At 43.9% G+C, this 24,246-nt stretch overlaps 1 protein-coding gene across 1 annotated transcript; it reads left to right on the forward strand.

The window, feature by feature from the left end:
• Window positions 1-1,547: 1,547 nt before the first annotated feature.
• On the forward strand, window positions 1,548-20,515 carry LOC112631765. The gene is given in 5 exon segments (XM_025397234.1): window positions 1,548-1,673; window positions 4,085-4,162; window positions 17,526-17,578; window positions 19,296-19,745; window positions 19,747-20,515. Coding segments are annotated over 5 exon segments (981 nt in total). The 3' UTR covers window positions 20,021-20,515.
• Window positions 20,516-24,246: the final 3,731 nt, after the last annotated feature.

Genomic DNA, 24,246 nt, shown 5'->3' on the forward strand with positions numbered 1-24,246 from the left:
CAGTACTTCATGGGAACACATCCCAGTGGACTATAGAATCAAAGATGAAAGAGAGATGGATACACGTGGTTGCTGGCTCTCCCCTGCTGCTCAGATGCCTGGACCACTTGACTGTGTTCTTTATCAATGGTTGGTGTTTGTTTTCACTTTGTTAGAAACACAAATGATTGGCTGGATGCAGTGGCTCACGCCTGTAATTCCAGCACTTTGAGAGGCTGAGGCAGGTGGATCACTTGAGGTCAGGAGTTCGAGACCAGCCTGGCCAACGTGGTGAAACCCCATCTCTACTAAAAATACAAAAGTTAGCCAGGTGTGGTGGTGTGCACCTGTAACCCCTACTGTGGAGGCTGAGTTAGGAAAATCACTTGAGCCTGGGAGGCAGAGGTTGCGGTGAGCTGAGATCAAGCCACTGCACTCCAGCCTGGATGACAGAGCGAGCCTGCATCTCAAAACAAAACAAAACAAACCAAGAAGCACAAATGATCAGGGCATCAATTTTGCAATACAACAATGACTAAACATTTCTGTAGAGAATCCCAATGGCTTTTACATTTTCAGTGCCACTGTTCTCTTGCAAATAATATGATGTAACCCCTCAATATTTGGAAGGATCTCTGAGATTGCTTTAAAATTATTGCACATTAATAATGATGAACATTTGGGCAATGCTTTTTGATTTTATAAAATGTCTTTAAGTATAAGCACTGGTTTTCAACCAGGGGCAACTCCGTCCCCCAGAAGACATTTGGCAATGTTGGGAGACATTTTTCATTGTCCCAGCTGGAGAGAGTGTTACTGGCATCCAGTGGGTAGAGGCCGGAGAGGCTGCTAAACATCTGACAATGCACAGGACAGCCTCTGACAACAAAATAATATCCCATCTAAATGTCAATGATGTTGAGGTTGAGAAACTCCCATACAAGATCTCATGGAAATGTTTGCAATTTTTGCAGTTATTGCATGAGTTAGAGATTTTTACAATTCTTTTACAAATCAGGATCCTGAGGGTCAAAGATGATGAGTTACTCATTCTAGACTGTGAGTGACAAAGCCGGGTGTATCATGCTGAGCCTGTTGAACTGCAGGCTAGCGTCATGTAGAACCAGTGTGGTAGGAGTGGGCAAGCGATTTCCTGTGCATCTCTGCTTAGAAGTGAAGCAGAAACTCATGTGGAGCCACCTTAGCTGAACAAAATAATTTTCTTGACCTCGTTTGATTCCTTGGTCTTGAACAGGTTTTGGGCTTAAGGCGTGGAAAGTTTGGTTCTTGCCCATGTTATTTGGCTCTTTTCATTTTTGTTGTTATTGTGGTCAAGACTATTTTGGCTGGTGCAGATGAAGCCAACAGAGATTAATCTCTGACCTTGTCCTTGAAAATCCCCTACCAGGAGCCAGACCACTTGAGAGCACAATGCCTCATGAAAGCAGCAGCTCCTTGTAAGGCAGATGCTCCTTTCCTTGAATTTCATGTGGTGAGGTCAGGCCCCTGTTAGATCCCTGGAGCCTGGTTAAGGGAAGCAACCACAGGCAACAAAGCCCAACTGGTCCATGCCGCCCTGGGCTGGGGTGGAGGGGGATGCTGGCAACTTCATGGAGCACGGCAGTCCCTCTGCACTGCTGTGGGCTCTGGGTGAGCTGGGAATTCCAGTCTGGAATCCAGAAACTCTGCTTGTGGTCGGACCCAAGAAAAGGCTTATTTGTTTCAATCAGTGCTTTCCCATCTGTACAAAAGAAAGATTTTCAGGTCTCTTTGTGTGAGTCAGAGTTCTCCAGAAAAAGAGAACCAGTAAGAGATTCTACATTGTATTAGTCCGTTTTCATGCTGCTCATAAAGACATACCCAAGACCAGGGAACTTACAAAAGAAAGAGCTCTAATGGACTCACAGTTCCACATGGCTGGGGAGGTCTCACAATCATGGTGGAAGGTGAAAGGCACACCTCGCATGGTGGCAGACAAGAGAAGAGAGCTTGTGCAGGGAAACTCCCCTTTATAAAACTATCAGATCTCGTGACACTGTCACAATAACCGCACAGGAAAGATTTGCCCCCATGATTCAATTACCTCCCACTGGGTCCCTCCCACAACATGTGGGAATTGTGGGAGCTACAATTCAAGATGAGATTTGGGTGGGGACACAGCCAAACCATATCATACATATATAGAGACAGAAAGAGAAAGACAGAGAAAGAATTTTTCGTCTATATTTGTGTTGTGTGAAATGATACATATATATATATAGAGAGAGAAACAGAGAGAGAGAGAGAGGCTTATTATAAGGAATTGGCTCCTATGATCATGGAGGCTGAGAAACCCCAGAATCTGCAGTCAGTGAGCTGGAGACTCAGGAGAGCTGATGGTATAAGTTCCATCTGAGTCCACATCCTAAGGTAGAAGAAGACAGGTGTCCCAGTTTGAAGACAGGTGAGGGACAACAGATTCTCCTTTACTCAGCCTTTTTGTTCCCTTCAGACCCTCAACTGATTAGATGTGGCCCACCCACATTGGGGAGGGCAATCTGCTTTACTCAATCCATCAAGTCAAATGTTAATCTCACCTAGAAACACCCCCACAGAGACACCCAGGATAATGTTTGACCAAATATCTGAGCATCTGTGGTCCAATCAAGTTGACACAAAAGGGTAACCCTCCCCCTCTTGTTCCCAGATGTATTTTGATATGTTTGTGAAGCACCTTGGATATGTGCTTATAGGCTCAGGAAGTATCAGAGGACACCATGGTAGTATGCCTGTTTTCCATAAAAATGAATTTCTATGTAGTAGCGAATTTTGTATCTACATTTGCACTGTCTGAAATGATAGTCGCTAACCATGTGTGGTTATTGGCACTTGAAATGGGACCAGCGCAACTGAGGAACAGAGTTTTAAAATGTTGTTTAATTTGAGTTAATGTAAATTGAAAAAGCCGCATGTCGCCAGTGGCTACCATATTGGATAGTTCTGCTGTAGATGTTCTCTGAGCATCAGTCTGGAGTAGTATCCAATAAGACACTTAGAGCTGCTGCACATGAAGAAATCTGTAATATTCATATCTATGGAATATCAGGTCTCAAGTAGGCTCATTTGGTCTCAGGAGCTCCTATCAGATATACAGCTGACTTTCATCATGTACTTGTTACTAAAAGGAAATGTGCTATGCACGTTGTCTTTGTTAATTCATTTATTGGATAAATATTTATTGAGAGCATTGTCTGTGCCAGGTAGTAGAATAGGTGCTGGGAATACAGAGGTAAGCCAGATAGACACAGCCCCTGCCCTGGAACCATTTGACCAGGAAGAAAAGCGAGCAACCAGCTAAACACCTGGGTCCTAGGTCGCCAGCTTGTTCACATCTTCACTCAACAAATACTGACCAGGTATTGCCCTTCTCCTGGCATCTAGCAGTGAACAAAACAGAGACTCTGCTCCCATGTCATTTGCATTTACTGGTCAGTTACAAGTCACGTGGTCTACCAGTGGAGTTATCTAGAATCTTGTTTAAATGTTGATATTTATAGCAACCTTATGAAGTAAGTGGTTTTTCTTGGATGGAGTTTCGCTCTTTTGCCCAGGCTGGAGTGCAGTGGCACGATCTTGGTTCACTACAAACTCTGTCTTCCAGTTTCAAGTAATTCTCCTGCCTCAGCCTCCCAAGTAGCTGGGATTACGGGCACCCACCACCATGCCCAGCTAATTTTTTTATAGTTTCAGTAGTGACAGGGTTTCACCATGTTGGCCAGGCTGGTCTTGAACTCCTGACTTCATGATCTGCCCACCTCAGCCTCCCAAGATGCTGGAATTACAGGCGTGAGCCATCGTGCCCAGCCCATAAGTTTTAGTGCCTTTTCTTCATAGATGCTGAAATTGAAAAAGGGTGTGGTTAAATAATTTGCCCAAGCAAGTCTCTGGCAGAGATGGGATTCAAATCCAGCTACTGATGACCAAACAGAGTAAACAGGTATCCTATGTCCCAAGGAACCCCATTCCACCTGAGCACTGGATGGGAGAGATACTGCAATCACCCACATGCATGGTGGACAGGTCTAGGAGCACTGGACGCTCAATGGAAACTCATGTCCCGTGTCAGAAATTGGCAACTGCCACTGCCATGGCACTTGCAAAGTTTGCACACGGTCCAGATGTGGCCTGGTTTGCTGCTGTCATGGTAGCAATAGTAATTACTTAGGGGATTTCTGCAGATCTTGCTCATATTGTGCATAATAGGGTGTAAAATATGGAAAATTTGCCTAAAATGAAGTGTTGCTGGCAAACTCAATGTTTCTGAAGCTGTTTAAATTAAGCTCAGTCCACACGAGAAAATTATGGGAGCTTTGAATAAGCAGAGTAGAGTAGATTACAGGAAAATGGAATGAAGCTCCCAGACAAACAGGAGCTCATCGTAGGGGACAGTACTGATGAATAGAGGAGATGCTGGGTGATCACCAAACAGCTAAGGAGCCAGGCAGAGGCAGCCCTGTTGAACCAATCACTCCAAAGAGTGAGACCAAACAACAAGCTGCACTGCCAGAAAAGCGCTCCACACGCTGACAGAGAGCTCTGGTGAGGATTCGGGGTCAAGACCTAGTGGAGAAAATACAGCTCCCTCCCTCCCTCCCTCTCTCTCTCTCTCTCTCTTTCTTTCTTTTTTTCCTTTCTTTCTTTCTTTCTTTTTCGTTCGTTCGTTCTTTCTTTCTTTCTTTCTTTCTTTCTTTCTTTCTTTCTTTCTTTTCTTTCTTTCTTTTCTTTCTTTCTTTCTTTCCTTCTTTCTTTCTTTTCTTTCTTTCTCTCTCTCTTTCTTTCTCTTTCTTTCTTCTCTCTCTCTTTCTTTCTTCTCTTCTTCTCCCCTTCTCCCCTTCTCTCCTCTCTCTTTCATGGTTTTACTCTGTCACCCAGGCTGGAGTGCAGTGGTGCAATCACAGCTCACTGCAGTCTCTACCTCCCAGGCTCAAGCAATCCTCTCACTTCAGCCTCCCAAGTAGCTGAGACCACAAGTGCGCAGCGCCACGCCAGGCTTTTTTTTTTTTTTTTGTATTTTTTGTAAAGATGGGGTTTCGCCAGGCTGGTCTTGAACTCCTGGGCTCAAGAGATTCGTTCGCCTTGGCCTCACAAAATGTTAGGATTATAGGCATGAGCCACCGCACCCGGCCTTTTTATCTTTTTTCCTCACAAAGTGTTAGGATTATAGGCGTGAGCCAGTGCACCCGGCCTTTTTATCTTTTTTCTTTTCTTTTTTTGTTGAGACAGGGTGAAGTGTCTGTTGTCCAGGCTGGAGTGCAGCCTCAACCTCCTGGACTCAGGTGATCCTGACATGTAAGCCTAGTGAGTAGCCAGGACTACAGATGCCTGCCACCATGCCTGGCTAATTTTTTTTATAGAAACAAGGTCTCCTTATGTTGGCCAGGCTGGTCTCAAACTCCTTGGCTCAAGCGATCCCTGGCCTTGGCCTCCCAAAGTGTTGGGATTACAGTCAGGAGTCACTGCACCAGACCTGAAAATATTTCTAATCTTTGAGTTAATGCCTGTTACTCAGGAAATACAGTGTATACGTGGAAAATTCTGTATTTGAATTTTAGAAAATTTTGAACAATTTTATTTTATTTGTATGGTTGTGTTTATTAAAAGCGCCTCCATTTTATATACCTGAACAAAGAAAAGTATATGAGTTCTGAGTTCTAAATTCTTAGATTAAATGTCTTTTTAAATTAAAAAAAAGGTAATTTTCATGGTGTTCTGCTGGGAAAAGCACAGTGCTGTGGGTTTGTGAGATAAGGAGCAAAAGTGTTCATACTGGGTTAGAATCATTTGCTTCTTCCACAGTGAAAGAGAATTCTATAATGGACTATAGTGAGTTGTGACTTAATTTGGCCAATGAACTCATTTTTTGATGAGTTTTCATCATCTCCTGTTTCCTTTCTGTCTCAAGATCAGCAGTGCTTCTGACAGAGGCCGCCACTCAGTTCCGGGTGTGGAGCGGAAGCTGAGCTGGCCAGCCATGGACACCAATGTGAACTAGAAATCAACTGTTTACTGTTGTATGTCGTTGTGATTTTGAGGTTGTTTCTTACTGTGGTATGGCCCAGCCTGCCCTGACTCTTACAGTACGGATGTTTTCCCTACACTGCAATCTCAGCCCTCAGGGATGCGTCCCCGCCTTGAGAAATAAGATTCATTCAGAGGATGTGGTTGTTTTCTTTCTCACTGAGGATGCAGGGTAGAAGGAAATGGGCTTTGCAAGAATTTTAGTGAAGATAAAGCCAACTCATTATCCATGAAAAATATGCAGAGCACAGGATTTGAAGTCAGATAGTCCTGAGTTTAAATCAGAGCTACCACTTATGTGCTATGTAGCCTTAAGGGAATTATTCAGTCTTTCTAAAAATCAAATTTTCTTTCTATAAACCGGGATAAAAACACTTATATTACAGTTTTTAATTACATACTGATTAAATTATATATATGAAGATATATACATGTATGTATAGCCCTTAGCAGAGTATAGCAGACCAACATATGGGTTTACAAGATGTATATATTCATATATATAAACTATATATATGAATGCATATTCATATATATGTAGATGCCATATATAAACCCATAGTGTTGGTCTGTTATACTCTGCTAAGGGCTATATATATATATATATCTTCATATATATGTATATACATATATATTCATGTATTCATATGTATGAAGCACTATATATGTATATATCCCTATGTGTTCATATATATAACTTATATATATATGAATATATATGATATGAATATACATGGAGGAATTATATATATATATGAATCCCTTAGCATAGTGTAAGAGCCTAACACTGCAGGTTTAAGAGATGTAGGAGTTGAGTAAACGGTAGTTCTTATGAACATTCATATATACGCACATAGAGGAATTTAAATGACTTATGTACACAGTCTGAATGCTGATACAACATCCACAAATTTAAGGAGAAATGGGATCGTTGAAACCACTCATGAGTTGGCATAGCTGATGCATCATATGTTTGCTCTAATTGCAATATGGCTAGATAGCAATTTAAAAGATTCAACAATTGTTTAACATTTGAGAAGCCAAGTTGATTTGAGGCTGTTTTTAGAAACAGAATATGCTAATACATGGTAAAATTTCGAGAGTCGTATTCCAACCAAGCCACCAACATTTCAGTAGCCTTTCAAAGACGCACCTACTGATGGCATGGTTCTAGATGTGTCAATGGCAAGTGAGATTAAAAACAAATCACATGTTCTTCCTACTCACAACTAGCTTTAAGTCTGGTGATAGAAACAGGTGTGTGAGCAATGAATTATATTAGCAGACAAACAGCACCCTAAATAACATGCTCAGGCTACACCAGTCAAGTGTCATGTGCCGAGCCTGGGGTGCCCAGTGTGACCCATGACAAGGGCACTAGCACCAATGGGAGAAGCTCCACCACCGTTTAATGAAGACAAGTCCTGCCTTGCCGGCATGTGATAAGCTTTAGTCTTGCTCCAAAATGACAGCAGCGGCAGTAACAACAACCTGTAACATAGCAGAGCGCTCCGTTCATCCCTCCATGTGCCGGATGCTGAGGGCATTAGTGAGACGGGAGTGTGAGCCGTACCCGCATGAACCTACGCTGACCAACCTGGAGATGAGGCTCCATCAGGGCGTCAGGTTTAGGCTGGGGCAGGAGGCCAGACTTTCCTGAGAATGTAATATTCAAACGGAGACCAGGAGGAGAGTAGAATAGTTTATGTGAAAGTGGTGATTTGGGGAAGAGCTTTGAGCCTTGAGCTGTGGGAGGAAGGCCCATGAGGCTGGAATAAGGCAAGAAAGGGGCAGAGTGACGGGGGAGAAGGCTGGAAAGGCCAGGGCGGGCCAGGCAGAGCCCAGTGGCTGGGCACCTGCTGACCATGTGCCATGGGAGGTCATTGGAGGGCTTTAAGAAGGGGAAAGACATCATCTTACTAATGTTTTTAAAAGTTTTTTGTGGGAGGCCGAGACGGGCGGATCACAAGGTCAGGAGATCGAGACCATCCTGGCGAACACGGTGAAACCCCGTCTCTACTAAAAAATACAAAAAACTAGCCGGGCGAGGCGGCGGGCGCCTGTAGTCCCAGCTACTCGGGAGGCTGAGGCAGGAGAATGGCGTAAACCCGGGAGGCGGAGCTTGCAGTGAGCTGAGATCTGGCCACTGCACTCCAGCCCGGGCGACAGAGCGAGACTCCGTCTCAAAAAAAAAAAAAAAAAAAAAAAAAAAGTTTTTTGTGCTTCGTCAACATATCAAACGTGGAATTACCATGTGATCCAGCAGTTCTACTCCTGGGTATATACCAAAAAGAATTAAAAGTAGGGACTCAAACATATTTATACCCTAGTGTTCATAACAGTGTTATTCACAATAGCCAAAAGGTGGATGTGAAGCCACCCAGGTGTCCACTGATGGAGAATGGATAGGTGAGGTATGGTCTGTCCACACAATGGAATCTTATTCAGCCTTAAAAAGGGAAGGAAATTCTGACACGTGCTACAGCGTGGATGAACCTTGAAGACAACACGCTGAGTGAAATAAGCCAGACATAAAAGAACAAACACTGTGTGATAGCACTCTCATGAGTTTCCTAGAATAGTCCAGTTCAAGGAGACAGAGAGTAGAAAGGTGGTTGCCAGGGGCTGGGGGAGATGGGAGAATGGGGAGTTATGTTTCCTGGCTTCAGAGTTTCAGTTTGGGAAGAAGTAAAAGTTTTGGAGGTAGATGGTGGGAATGGTTGCATAACAATTTCAATGTACTTAATGCCATTAAACTGCACCCTTAAATATGGTTAAAGTGGACCAGGTGTGGTGGTTCATGCCAGTAATCCCAGCACTTTGGGAGACTGAGGTGGGCAGATCACTTGAGGTCAGGAGTTTGAGACCAGCCTGACCTACATGGCAAAACCCCGTCTCCACTAAAAAACAAAAGTACAAAAATTAACCAGGTGTGGTGGCGTGTGCCTGTAATCCCAGCTACTCAGGAGGCTGAGACAGGAGACTCGCTTGAACCCAGGAGGTGGAGGTTGCAGTGAGCTGAGACTACGCCACTGCACTCTAGCCTAGGTGACAGAGCAAGACTCCATCTCAAAACAAACAAACAAACAAACAAAAAACCCCAAAAAACTCTATCTATATCTATACATATAGTTAAAGTGGTAAATTTTGTGGGCTCCTCCCGGCTCTTGTAGTAGCCCCAGGAGGAGCCCAGGATGGCTGGGGCAGGATGGAGCAGCAGAGATGAAGGGAGGGGATGGGTTCTCCACTCACAGGTGAGGTAAGCTGTGCTGGGCTGGGTGACAAACCAGATGGGAGGATGTGGTGAGACAGGTGGAGAGCCAGGTGCCAGGGATAGCTGCTTCCTGTTCTGGCACCAGCAATGAGAAAATAAACACACCACTGAGTGTGGCAGCAATCGCTGGGGTAGGGACACATTTGGTGGTGCGGGGAGGTGGGGCGGTGGGAGTTCAAGCGTTCAGAATGGACACACACCACCTTTGAGATGACTACGAAAGACCCAAGGGCGGGCATTAAATAGGGGGCTGGATACACAGGTCTGGAGCTTAGCAGGACGTGCCAGGAAGGAAATGGGAGATGATAGAGTGGCAATGTCATGGAAACTACAGGGAGAGAGGGGACTGCTCAGGCAGAGGTTGTAGGGCAGTAGGAAAAAATGCAGGCCAGGAGGTGCGACAGGCCTACACCAAGCCTGGTCAGCCTTGAATCCCAGCAAATTAGTCTTCTTTTCTCTTTAACCAGAGATGAGCACTTGGGTGAGAGTTGCCAGTGGCTAGATATTTAAAATGCAAGTGAAATAAACTGGGCACAGAGAGACAAACAATGCATGATTTCACTTTCATGTGGAATTTAAAACAATTTTTTGTTTTAATTTTTTTTGAGACCAAGTTTTGCTCTGTCGCCCAAGCTGGAGTGCAGTGGCGCAACCTTCGTCTCCTGGGTTCAAAATTCTCCTGCCTCAGCCTCCCAAGTAGCTGAGATTACAGGTGCCCACCACCATGCCTGGCTAATTTTTTTTTTTTCGTATTTTCAGTAGAGATGGGGCTACACCGTTTAAAACAATTTGAATTCATAGTAGTGGGTAGAATGGTGACTACCAGAGGCTCGGAAGAGGGAGGAATGGGGAATTATTGGTCAAAGAATACAATGTTTCAGCTAGACAGGAAAAATAGCTTTTGAGATCTGTTGCACAGCAGAGTAACTATAGTCAATGATGCATATTTCAAAATAACTAAGTTATATTTAACAAAATAACTAAATGTATCATCACAGAAAATGTCAAGCAAGTGAGGTGAGGGATTTGTTCATTAGCTTGATTTAATCACCCCACAGTGTGTACCTGTATCCAATATCACATTAGATGCCATAAATGTAATGCAATTATCTGTCAATTAAAAATAATATAAAAATTCATGGAAACGAAGTACACAGGGCAGCCTGCTAGTCCCACAGACCTCTGGTTCTCCAAGCTGCAAAATGCAGATGACTGGCTACCTCGGTGGCAGGAGACAGGGTCAAGTTGGAACCTAAGTAGGCGCTGAGTATCAGATCTTACTATACCAAGTCTATCAAACCCTCTGTGCTTGGAGAGGCCCAGCATGAGAGAGAGCAAGACATAAAGGAAAAAGAGTGATGGTCAGGAGGGAGAGGAGGTATGGAGCAGCAAGGCCCACAGTCTACCTGAAATACGAAGGCTCTGTGTCTGTATGCCGTCTGTTTGTGTTTGCATAGCAACCCTCCTTTTCCTTCAATTAGTCTGACAGAGACTGCTGATCGCAGGCAAGAAAGGGAAGAAACGCCCACACAGAAAGCATTCTCATCTTCAGGCAAGAGGCGATGCCAGTCTCCTGTTATAATGGTCATGAAAATGTCAGTTACTGTATCATGTACATATGTTGAAGGAGAAATTCCTTCTTGCTCTCTCCTGGTCTCTCTTTTAATTGCAAGAGACTCCTTTTGGGGCTTAGAATTAGTTTGCATTTTCTGGACATGCCCTAGCTGGCCCCAAAGGTGGGTAGTGGAGAGGAGCTGGTTGTAGAATAATCGAGATTTTCCTCAATATGTAAGAACTTCCCTAGCCCAGGAGCAGTGGCTCATGCCTGTAATCCCAGCACTTTGGGAGGCCGAGGTGGCCAGATCACTGAAGGTCAGAAGTTGGAGACCAGCCTGACCAACATGGTAAAACCTCAACTTTACTAAAAATACAAAAATTAGCCAGGTGTGGTGGCGGATGCCTGTAATCTCAGCTACTCGGGAGGCTGAGGCAGGAGAATTGCTTGAACCTGGAAGGTAGAAGTTGCAGTGAGCCGAGATCATGATTCTGTACTCCAGCCTGGTCGACTGAGCAAGACTCTCAAAAAAAAAAAAAACAAAAAAACAAAAAGAACTTCCCAAGAGTAAATGCTAATAAATTTTGTATTTCAACTGGAGAGAGTTTACCAGCCACACACTTGGATTAGGATGGGGTTACCATAATCTATGCTGCCACAAGTGAGAAGTGGATGTCTGCTGGGGGCTGTCAGAAAAATAGGTGGGGAAAGAGCTCAGCTGCAGGTACCAGCAAGCCTTGAGATATTGTGGATTGTGGGCAGGCTTTCCAGGCCTAGGGATTTAGGCCAGGTTTTGAAGCTTGGCATCACCACAGCCTGGAGGGCAAAGAAGAAGGACTTAGGCCCCAAATCCAAAAGAATGAAGCAGGAAGAGGAGGCCAGGTGGAGGTGGAGGGGTGGACAGGGGCTATGCATGTCTCTGGAACCAGGTTCAAGGCACCCAGAGTTCTGTGATGGAGTGCCAGGTGTAGGAGGGACGTGGTAGATCCAGAGGTACTGCATCCTGAGAGCCTCCTGCCTCCTGGGGCAGAGACACAGGGTGGGGAGGCTGATGGTCCTGATGTTGGCCCCAGGCCTTCTGTGGCAGAGGATTCTGCTCTGCTTCCTGCCTGGCGCTGCATCTGAGGCCAGGATGTAGGCAGGCTCAACGCAGGGTGAGGACATGTGTATATGCATATGCGTGTATGCCTGAGTGTGCGCATTTGTTCACATGCATGCACATATCTGCGTGCATATTTGTGTATGTGTATGTGCATTGTGTGTGTGTGCACATGTGGGTGTTGCTTGCAATAATATCCCCATGTCTGGCCTTCCTACTGCACGCAGCCACATCTGGAGGCAGGCAGCTGAGCCAGGTGAACTGTCGATTAACCATCTGGCTTTCTAACAGTGTGATTTGGTGACTCTGCAGAGAGCACTCTGTGGCAAAGTATGACACGGGATCGTTTTCAGCCGTGGACTTGCCAGCAGTCTTCTGCAGCCATGGCTTCTGGGCCAGACTTGTAGGGAATTGCCCCTCCCTATTCCTGCCCAGCCTGGTTCCATCTGGCTGCTGTCAGGCTCCAGGCTGCTGGGTGGAGGAGAGCTGCAGTGGCAGAGTTTGCTCATCTGGATGCTTAACAAGCAGGGACCCTCCCTCTGCCAAAGCAAAGCCTGTAAGAGAGGGTTCTGACGGGTTGTGGGCAAGAGAGTATCGGCTTTGCCATCCCCAATCTCATCATGACCTGCTGAGTAGTGGAAGGGGAGCTGTGGCCTCCTCTTCACTGGAAAGATGTGGACTTTTCCTCCTAGTTATGAAATGGCCACGGGGCGTGTTACACATCGAGGGAGGTCTAAGAAAAGGAAACTGCCACCCGTGTTTGACTGCGATGACATTGGTAGAAATGGAATCCCGGGAGCAAGGATAGAGACCGCCTTCTCCCTCCCCTTGCCTTTGTTTCCATGTGCTTGTTCCCATTGGGAGTGGGAGGAGGAGTTTAGAGAGTTTTGAGATGATGCCTTCATTTAGGTGAAGCAGAGCTTGGCCAAATCTAAAGTCAAGCTCCATAGATGGAGCCTTGCTAGAGAGCTGCCTCCGAGAAGCTAGGATTGCTTATAAGAACCAGAGAGGAGGAAAGAAAGTGGGAAGGAGGTAGGCAGGGATGCAGGCTGCCCATGGAGCAAGGTGGAGAACCTGTCACAGGGCACCCGGCCTTTTACAAGGGTTTTTTGGGGAAGGAACTGTATCAGAGGCTGTTACTTGCTTCCTCGATATCCATTCTTCCCTTCTGTTGCTATCACAGGAAGGTGAACACATGCCCAGCTAAAAGCCTATATTTCAGTGTCCCTTGCTGGAAGTGTGGCCAAGGAGATGTAAGTGGAAGTCACTGGACGGGATTCTGGGAAGGTTTTGTGAAGGGGGCTGGACTAGCTGGGAAAAGTGACCTTTTGTACCTCTGTCTCCTTCTTTTTCCTGTGTGCAAAGAAGTGGGATGACTGGAGCTCCAGCAGCCATCTTGTGCCTATGAGGTGAATTCTAGAGAACCAAATCCCACAGCCGAAGGTGGTGGAGCAGAATGATATAAGGTACTTGGTTCCCGCTGACAATGTGGAGCCCTCCTGTGCTCCCTGGTCATCTCTCCTCAGACCATGCCATGTGAAGGAAAGCCATCCCATAATGTGATTAAGCCACGCTTACTCTGGGTCTCTGCTTATAGCAGACAAAAGCCATTTCTAGATAATTCAGGAGACTAGGCAATTCAGACTAGCCTGCTTGCAAGACAAGCTTTCTTAGTCAAGCCTAGGTCTTCACATAGAACTGTTATTCAGGGAATTAGACTGAGAAAAAAGGCAAAGAGGAATCTAGATGAAAGAGTGCATTGTGGTGAAAGTTAAACAGTCAAAAATAAACAGCAGTGTCGTTAACAAAATGCCCTTCTTCAATGTGCTCAAAACACTTCAGAGTCCTGTTTTCTCAGAATCAGGGGATTGAAAATGACCTTAAATATCATTTAATTTGTTTAGCTCCACTCCCTTTTTTTTTTTTTTCTCTTTTCCCCTTTTCTCACCCACAGAAAGTCAGTGTCCTTCTGTTTGTGCCTGCTGGCCTTTTGCTGCCCATATCTGAGCAAAGTTGCTCCATATGACCCTGTGAGATTGGCAGATCACAAGACTTGTCCCAAGTCGTTCAGTATCAGATCCCATAAGTAGCGGCTCTTCTTTTGCTGATGCCAATCCATCTATTTGTCTATCTCTCCATCCATCTGTCTACTTATCCATCCATCTGTCCATCCATCCATCCATCCTTCCATCCATCCATCATCCATCCATCTTCATCCATCCGTCCATTCATTCATCTATGTACTTATCCATCCATCCATCCATCCATCCATCCATCCATCCATCCATCCATCCATCCATCCATCCATCCATCTTCAGCCATCCATCTTAATCCATCCATCCATACATCTATCTACTTATCCATCCATCTGTTCATCCATCCATCCATTCATCCATCCATCCATCCATCCATCCATCCATCCATCCATCCATCCATCCATTTGTCCATCTGCCCATCCATCCATCTATCTTCTCTCTCTCTCAATTGTCTATTTATTGGTTGTTTCAGGCACTGCGGCTACATAATTTAAATACATAATCTTCACAACAACCCTACGAGCCTTGTTATCTCCATTCCACAAATTAAGAAATGAGGCTAAAGATAATAAAGTAATTTGCTTAAAGTCAAAGAGCTAAATGCAGGATAAGATTTGGAAGTGTCCGTGTTGTTCCAAAGAACCCAACACACTGAACCACTTGGCTAGGCTGGCTTGTCGTGGGTTATACTTCCACATGACAGGCAAATAGAGAATTCATTCCGGCCAACACACACTGATTGCACAAACATAAAACAGATCTTATAAAAAATATTTATTTGATGGTCTTCCAGGTAAAGACTTTGTGTACAGGTCGGGCGCGGTGGCTCAAGCCTGTAATCCCAGCACTTTGGGAGGCCGAGACGGGCGGATCACAAGGTCAGGAGATCGAGACCATCCTGGCTAACCCGGTGAAACCCCGTCTCTACTAAAAAAAATACAAAAAACTAGCCGGGTGAGGTGGTGGGCACCTGTAGTCCCAGCTACTCGGGAGGCTGAGGCAGGAGAATGGCGTAAACCCGGGAGGCGGAGCTTGCAGTGAGCTGAGATCCGGCCACTGCACTCCAGCCTGGGCGACAGAGCGAGACTCCATCTCAAAAAAAAAAAAAAAGACTTTGTGTACAGCCTATCATGATTTACTCTGGCTTCAAAAACTTGCTTTAAAAGCCCAGAAAAATAAAGGTGTGATATTAAAAGTCTCTGGGTCAGTTGGGTAAGAGGACATCATCCGAGTGGCAAATCCTAATGAAATGGAAGCTCCATGGCCAATAGAAATGGACCCTTGTTAGATTGTGGCTTATTGTAGCAATTCAAATATATTCACTCTTCAAATCATGTCTTTTCCAGGTATTATAGCCACATAGGGGAAAATCAGGTTAGCCCCTGTCTTAGAGGACGGTCCTTTTCTGGATCCCCAGGTTATAAATTTGTCCTACGACCTAGGTTCGTGTATACTCTTGGCCCTTCAAAGGATGTGGTATTTTGGTGTTGACTTCAAATCAACCCTGACGTTCCATAGTATGTAGTCATTTTAATTTTGCAGACGTACAAGTTCAAGGGATATCTGAGATGAGATATTTAGCTAGTGAGGAGGCAAGGGGGTTAGCAAACCTTGTAAAGCTCTTCAGGTGATGAAACGTTGTTAAAAGTATAGATAGCAATTTGGCAAGAGACAAAAACTTAATGGAATTTGAAAAGACCATTGCCTTGTGGGATGGGGATATTTGTAGGAACGGCGACTCAGTGGGCAAGGACTGCTGGGGAAGCCAGGAACCCGTAGAATCATTAGGATCCAGTCATTTGGAGCTCCCTCCAGGTCTGGGAAGACATTGTTTCCCAGTTCCCAAGGGCCATTGCACGCTGATTTGGAAAAAAAAATTTAGGATGAGTATAAAAGTGATAAAACTTGCTCATCAAAGTGACATTTTAGACATATCTAAATATTACCACATACCGTATTATAGTGTATTAATTTCCCACCATTTTTTGTTCCTTGGAATAAGGCAACATATAAATACTCTATATTATGGTATGGTTTTGTTTTGAGACAGGGTCTCGCTGTCACCCAGGCTGGAACGCAGTGGTGTAATCATGGCTCACTGCAGCCTTGACTTCCTGGGCTCAAGTGATCCTCCCATCTCAGCTTTCCAAGTTGCTGGGACTACAGGCATGCACCACCATGTCCAGCTAAGTTTTAAAATTTTTTTGTAGAGACAAGATCTTGCTATGTTGCCCAGGCTTGTTTCCAACTCCTGGCCTCAAGTGATCCTCCCCCCTCAGCCTCCCAAGGCATAAGTTACTGGTGTGAGCCGCTGTGCTGGCCTATAGTATATATTTTTGCTGCTTCGGTTGGGGAAGAATGTGGTGTTTTATCTGAGAGAGGTGACAGGAACCTTGGCCAGAGGCCACCCCCAGAAATTCAGTGTTCTACTGGTGCCTGCTTGCCCTTTTGCTGCCTGTATCAGAGCAGAGTTGCTCATTTGCTTCTCTGGGCACATCTTGTATGGAGCCTCAGGCCCCAAACAGCAGGACTGCAAATTACACAGTGAGCTGCAGGCAGCCATGCTCTGTGAATGACACTCAAACCCAGAGAGAAACGGGAGCCTCGAACTGCATCTGAAAATCAGTGAGAAAGAACCAAAGTCCTGTGAAATGGTGCAGCCATCCCTTCAGTGATGACTCATTCTGCTCAAACCTGTGACCACTCACACGGCAGTGGTCGTTGGAATAAGGGACTTCTCAGGTAAATGACAAAGAAACACAGATTTGGATTTGCCCAGGTGTCTGGAGAGAAGGCTGCCCCTGAATGCCTCACCCCACTATGCAGAAAGGGGGTGCCTGGGGCATTGTCATCCTCTGGCCCCTTTCTGCCACCTCTGCAGCCTCTCCAGTTAAATTTAAAAAAGTAAAAGTGGGAACATCACACACCGGGGCCTATTGTGGGGAGGGGGGAGGGGGGAGGGATAGCATTAGGAGATATACCTAATGTAAATGACGAGTTGATGGGTGCAGCACACCAACATGGCACATGTATACATACATAACAAACCTGCACATTGTGCACATGTACCTTAGAACTTAAAGTATGTTAAAAACAAAACAAAACAAAACAAAAAAAAACAGTGGGGACAAGAAGGATCTGCCTGCCTGTGTTTGGCCCTCCTTCCAAGTTTTTGTGTTCTGTTTGAAATCAAACTTATGTTTTCTTCCAAAATGAATGACAGAGAGAGAAAAAAGGAAAAGCCACCCAGGCTTGCAAAGTGGTAGCTTCTTGCCGCCGACTTCCTGCCGGTGCCAAGTCAGAGGGAGCTCCGTGTGTCCTCAGTTCACCCTCGCCAGGCCACGCTGCATGCAAATAAGAAGCTGTTCCGGTGTCTGCCCATCTGAGACGCTGACATAAAAAAGGAAGAAAGAAAGGAAAAAAACCACCGTCACCACCAACAAAAAAACCCAAGACTGATTAATTCTCGGAGATTGCAGCAGAGCAGTGGGCCTGGTGGTGACACATCCTGTTTTGCTGTTTCAGTTATCATCCCGCAAGCCAATAAGCTCCCTCATGAACGGCACCAGTTATGAGGGGTGACAAAGAATTCAAAACACTTACAGGACAATTTTCCTAACCCTTGGTCTCTCGGAATGCTATTTTTTAGGCTAATTTGTTTTGATGAGAAAACTATGCCTGCTAGGCCTATTTTTAAGCCAGATTTGAAGTCAACGCAGTTGGTATTTGATCTTGCAAGAACTACAGAGGTGTCAGCAGCACCTTTGCCATTTAAGAGCTGTAGCCTAGTGGGACACCGTCCTGCAACCAGGGCCCCGGCACAAGAAGTTTCTCTGTTGTTATTCGCTTCTCCTCTTTGATATCCGTATTTGAGTTGAAATATCACCACTTGAGCAGCACCTGGTGATTACGTAACCATTCAACTCTGTGTTTTATCTGAGGGCTAGGTAAGAAATTAAAAATCCAGCCAGAAATAATTAGTTTAGCTGCAGACAGGGTATATTAAACAGACTCAATTTAATAGAGCTAGAACCATAAGATGAATGTATTTATCTTCAATCAAAGGTGACGTGTTGGACAGATTCTTTCATTCATCACTTTTCTGTTATGTTTAGCCCTAAAGACAGTCTTTTTTAGATACGTAAGATGCACTTTCAGGGTTAAATCATCTAGTCCCATCTGAATAAAACATCAAAAGCACCTACAATCCCAAACTCCTTCAAGAACTTTTCAGGCAGTCTTCAGGTGAGATTGGTAAGACTGTTAATTGAAGTAATGAAAGAAAGTATTATCACATCTATTTATTTTTCTCATTTTCTTTTAACTTCTTTTTTGTGTATGTTCTAAAATATACGTAATTTTCGGTTCAGAAGGGCATTTTCAACTTGTAAGTAAATATGAATATATTTTGGAGTGAGCTCAAATTTTTATTTTATATTTAGGTAGGCATTTTTTTTTTTTTTTTTTTTTTTTTTTTTTAGATGGAGTCTCACTCTGTCACCCTGGCTAGAGTACAGTGGCTCGATCTTGGCTCACTGCAACCTCCGCCTCCTGGGTTCGAGCGATTCTCCTGCCTCAGCCCCTGAGTAGCTGGGATTACAGGCGCCCACCACCACACCTGGCTAATTTTTGAATTTTTAGTAGATCTGGGGTTTCACCATATTGGTCAGACTGGCCTCGAGCCCCTGACCTCAGGTGATCCGCCCACCTCAGCTTCCTGAAGTGCTGGGATTACAGGCGTGAGCCAACAAGGTAGGCAAAAGTTACAAAACAAAAACAAAACAACAACACAAAAAACATTTGGAATAGTCTGTAACAGAGGAGGGCTTGAAGAGAAGTGAGGTGACTTGCAGAAGCATCAGCCAGGAGGCATTCCTCCAGGACAAAAATGTTTACTTCAAGGAGAGAGCTTAGTGATGGGGAAGGAAAAGACTTCGACAGATTTTCAAGATTAGAATCATAAGCTGGCCATCAATTGGGTGTGGCTCCTGGAAGCGAAGGTGCTGTGGGCAGGGGCTGGCTTGGGCAATGAGAAAATGGTGTTGCTTTTGTGCCCGCTCTGTCCCGGGACTCAGCTGTGAGTGCCTCCAAATTCACCACATTTTTCAAACCTCAGTGCTCTGAGACGCTTTGCCCAGCAGGATGTCCATTCTTTTCCTGGAACCACCCATCCAGTTATCTCCTTGAGTCGCCTGGGTGGTGAGAGGTGTTCTCATGCACAATCGATGCAGTGTGATCCCCCTGCCATGTCACGCATGGCGTCTGCCGTCTTCCCTGGCACCTCTGCCACTCCAGGTTATGCCTGTGCTGCTGCCCATTCGATGCCCACCTGGAAAGCCTGAAACCTTCTTGTGCCTTCTACGGCAGCTGGGAAGCTTCTTCCACGTCACATAGCCAGCTTCCCCAGAGGGGACTCCCAGAGCTGACTGTACTTTCCTACCTCAGCCTCTTCTTCCTGGGATGGTGTCAAAATATGAAGAGTCACAGCTTCATGCTTTCAGGAAACCACCTTCTTTTCCATCTTCTCCTTTGGCCTGCTCAGCCAGCCAGACTTCTTAAAAATATTTTTCCTACAGGCTCATGCAAATTAGGGGATGTGGCTGAGCATCTGCTTCAGTGTCCTCAAACAGATCACGAATGTTGCAAAGCCCAGAATCATGCTGCCCTGGTAGAAGGCTGGTTTAGCCAGAACACACAGAGAGGACTTTCTAATGATGGTGTGGCTGAACTCCACATGTTTCTAACTGTCTTGTCCTGACCCGACTCCAAGTTCTGATCCCCAAGGAGGGCATAACAGAGAGCCCGTCTTGGGGACGGATGATGACTTCAGGTGCAAACAAGTCAAATTCAGGATGTGTGTTGTGGGCAGAGATGGCAATGCCCAGTCACCTGTCAGGTATACAGGTCTGCTGTACAGGAGAAAAACCAGAACAGAATTTCTATTTGGAGTGTTCCTTTTAGAGGCTGGGGAATTGAAGCCACAGGTGAGTACGAATGTACAAGGAACCAGGCCTTCTTGAAGAAATAGCTGATCCAGGTTGGTGTCCGGAGCTCTGTGAGGGGATCCAAGAATGTCTTGTCATACAAGCCGGACAGCTATTAAAGACAGCTGGGATCATGGCAAAAGGGACCAGGCTTCTACTGGCCAACAATGAGAGAATTTGAGCACCCCAAAGAATAATGACTTTAGTGGACTGAAACACATCAACATGTATAGGCCCATGAATTCATAATACTCAAAACAGTAAAACCAAACTCAGTTGTTACCTGTGGAGGAGTCTGTCACCTCCAATTATTCTGAAAACTGGTAAATAAAAGGGGAAAATTCAAGCATTTATTCTGTTTTTCTTGTATAAACTGTACCTCACAGTTCCCAAAGAGCTGATGAGGGAAATGTCTTCTTTATTGAAAAATTCAGCTAATACATTTGGAAGGAATGAGAGAATTAGAGTATCACCATTTGGTGACAACGAGGGTCTTGTTTTTTATTTTTATTTTTGCTGGGTGCTGGGAACATAGTGATAACAAATAGAGTCATGGTGTTCTGGCCCTTGTGGAGTTTTGATTCTAGCACATTAATCAAATAATCCCAGAGCAAAAATAAAATGTCAACTATGATGAGTGTAGAGAAGTGAAAATACACAGAACTTTTTTGTTCAAGTTTTTTTTTATTATTATACTGTAAGTTCTAAGGTACATGTGCATAACATGCAGGTTTGTTACATATGTATACATGTGCCATGTTGGTGTGCTGCACCCATTAACTCGTCATTTACATTAGGTATATCTCCTAATGCTCTCCCCCTCGTCCCCCCACCCCATGACAGGCCCCTGTGTGTGATGCTCCCCGCCCTGTGTCCAAGTGATCTCACTGTTCAATTCCCACCTGTGAGTGAGAACATGCGGTGTTTGGTTTTCTGTTCTTGTGATAGTTTGCTCAGAATGATGGTTTCCAGCTTCATACATGTCCCTGCAAAGGACAGGAACTCATCCTTTTTTATGGCTGCATAGTATTCCATGGTGTATATGTGTCACATTTTCTTAATCCAATCTATCATTGATGGACATTTGGGCTGGTTCCAAGTCTTTGCTATTGTGAATAGTGCCGCAGTAAACATACGAATACACAGAACTTTTAACAGCTTAGATCCAAGGAAGCTGACCAGCCTGCAAAAAGGGACAGCTTCCCTAGGGAAGTGACTTTGGAGCTGTGATGATGAATGACTAAGAGTTAACCAAGGAATGGGAGGAGGGAGGAGGAGACAGGGAAGGCTTTCCAGGCAGAAGCCAGAGCATGTGCAAAGATCCTGTGGCAAGAAGGAGCCTGGTGCAGGGGAAGAATGGAGAGACATGCAAGCTGGCTGGAGTGCAGAGAGGGAGACGGGCAGGCAGGTGGTTGGATTGGGGGAGGCAAGGATCAGATCATGAGTCCCTTGGAGAAGCAGGAAGGCATCATGATGACTAATGTCAGAGGCAGGTGAGGACAGGTAGGGATAGACATGGAAGCAGTGCTGGGAAGATGCTAAAATGCTGCAGTTTGTGCTTGGAAAGATCATGGCCTGGTTCTTCCATTGTCATGACTGGTTGTTCTCTTTCTTATTGTTCTTCTAATTTGTCTTGACTGATGGAGAAGATCAGGAGCTCAAAAGATAGAGGTTGTTTACAGCACTCAGTTTGGCTGCTGTAGGTTAATGGGTTTAGACTCTTTAAGGGGATTAGGCTTTTGCTCAGAGACCAGTGGAGTACTCTAGCCAGGCTGTCTTGTGAAGGTAGTATGTTAAGAACTAGGTTTGTCTGATTTATCAAATTAAAATGTGGTACATCAAGTTAAATTTGAATTTCAGATAAATAACTAATTTCAGATGTGTCAGATAAAGAATGAATATGGCTTTAGTACAATATGGGATAATGAATATTTTGAGATAAATAGATGCCCTGTATTCTAGTTAACAAGCATAACTAGAGAATCAATGTTAGTGCTCATACTAACAAGACTTTTGAGAAATTATCAGAGGTAAATACAAATATAGATTTCCATCCATCCATCCATCCATCCTTCCATCCATCCATGCATTCATCCATCCATCCATCCATCCATCCATCCATCCATCCATCCATCCGTGTTGAGCTCCAACTAAGTGTCAGACACTTCTGGGGGGTTGAGGGTATTGTGATCAGTAAGACAAGCTCTCTGCCTTCATAGTATTTACATTCTAGGAGAAAAATATTCATCTGAGAGAGATTATAAAAAACAAATCTTCAGAAATAACTGTTACATCCAAAATAGAGGAATGTATAAATAAATGTTAATATGATGGACTAACACACAGCCATTACAAAAATCCTGTTTTGAAGGCTATTAAATGTCACAGTGAATTAATTCCAGTATAAAACCAAATGAAATAAAAGCAGTTCACAAAACCACGCGTGAGGTATCAGGTAAATTTTGTAAACCAAAATTACAAGGTCATCTCAATATTTAGAAAGACACACCAATGGTGGCTGTATCTGAGTGCTGCTAGAATTATTAATAACATTTTATTATTATATTTATATTTTCTTTTTCACAGTTTCTACAAAGAATTATGGATGATTTTTATATGTAGAAAATCTTTTTTTATTTGTAGACATCTATTACCTGTGGGCGCCACAGCAGCATGGAAAAGATTAAAGATTTGTGTCAGCTTTGACTCTGCCATTAATTATCAGGACACCCCACAGCAAGTCATGCCATTTATCTGGGCTTCACTTTCTCTGGATTTAATTATGGACTAAGCTGTGATTTTCTGTGTAATTAAGAACCAAACTAAAGTTAAAAAAATATGCCTTTGTTTTATGGAAGAGTCCAGAGACACCGTCATTATACTGTGTGTCTTTGTAAAACCCATATACCTTATTCTTTTGTTTTATCTAGCTATTATATTATCTATAACTTACTTTTAAATATTCTAATATAAACAGGTGTGTGTGTGCATGTGTGTGTATTCTTAATCTTCTATAAGGTTGTAGCTAAAATTTAAAATACCTTAACTGGGCACACATCTTTTAGGAGTGGTTGGTAGTATTTGAAGGACTACTATAAGGCTTTAAGGATCTTTATCTCTAGAGAGTTCTAGAAGGTTCCTTAATTAGCCTAATAAATATAAGAAGTCATTTTGCACCGGAAAACTAAGGAGTGTTGAAGATATGTGAGTTGGCTAGAGCTATTTAAAGACACCCCCATCCTTGCATAAATAGGGTTTAGGAATCTAGTAATCCTGGATTAGAAACTGTTTGGAGTGATGCCTAAACCAGGTATGCCAATCTGTCTTGTGTCCACATACTAACAGGGGGTTCTAGCAACTTAATCCCATTAGCATGTTAGCTGAAGACTACTGCTAGAATGCTGTTACGTTTGTTTAGAGTTAATATTTCATGGAAATGTCTGAACCCTGGTACTGTATTAAACTCATAGAAATTGCTTTGTGCCTATTTGCTAATAAATATTTTTCTGTGTGGCAGAATTTGGTCTGGGGTTTGCTGTCTAGCTGTCTAAATCACATATCTCTTAGTACTGCAGTAATGGGTGAAGAGATACATAGTTCTTCTCACCTTTAATTGTTGAAGGTGCAAAGAAACTGGTCATTTTGAATGACTGAATGGATTGAGATCAGTTGGCATATTAACGATAAACTTTGTTTTACAGAAATCTTTTATTTACTTCAGGTTTTAAAATTATTATAAAACTAATGATGTATAAAGTATCTCCCAAACCAACACAGATTCCTACTACTTAGATGTATTATGTCTCTATTACCTGTTTTTTATTTTTAGAACAGAGCTGTGTTCCACAACCTCTCATTTTAGGCTTATAGGTGCAATAATTCATTAAAAATGAATGCTGGGTTTGAAAAGTATCACCCGAATGCTAAATATTCAACAGGCAGCCTAGTTCTGGCTCTCTGGAGAGAGTAAAGGGAGGTTTTGGCAAAAAGCCTTGGAAATAACCAGCTGATCTTACTGCCTTCATTTTGATGAGATAATTTGTGTTTATGCACATATTGAATTACGCTTAAATACATGGAAAATTTAAGATGCCAAAGGAAGGGGAAAAATGCTACATAGCACACATTTTAAGTGTTTTTGTTTTTTTTTCTGCTAAGCTCAAACCACTTGAAAGCTAGGAAGAGTCACTGCTGGAAGATCCAATGCTGGAATTGACAGTAGATGCTCACAGTCATTACAGGAGCTGAGCTCTATAATGGTA

This window comes from Theropithecus gelada, chromosome 9, assembly GCF_003255815.1.
Source record: "Theropithecus gelada isolate Dixy chromosome 9, Tgel_1.0, whole genome shotgun sequence".
Taxonomy (NCBI): domain Eukaryota; kingdom Metazoa; phylum Chordata; class Mammalia; order Primates; family Cercopithecidae; genus Theropithecus; species Theropithecus gelada.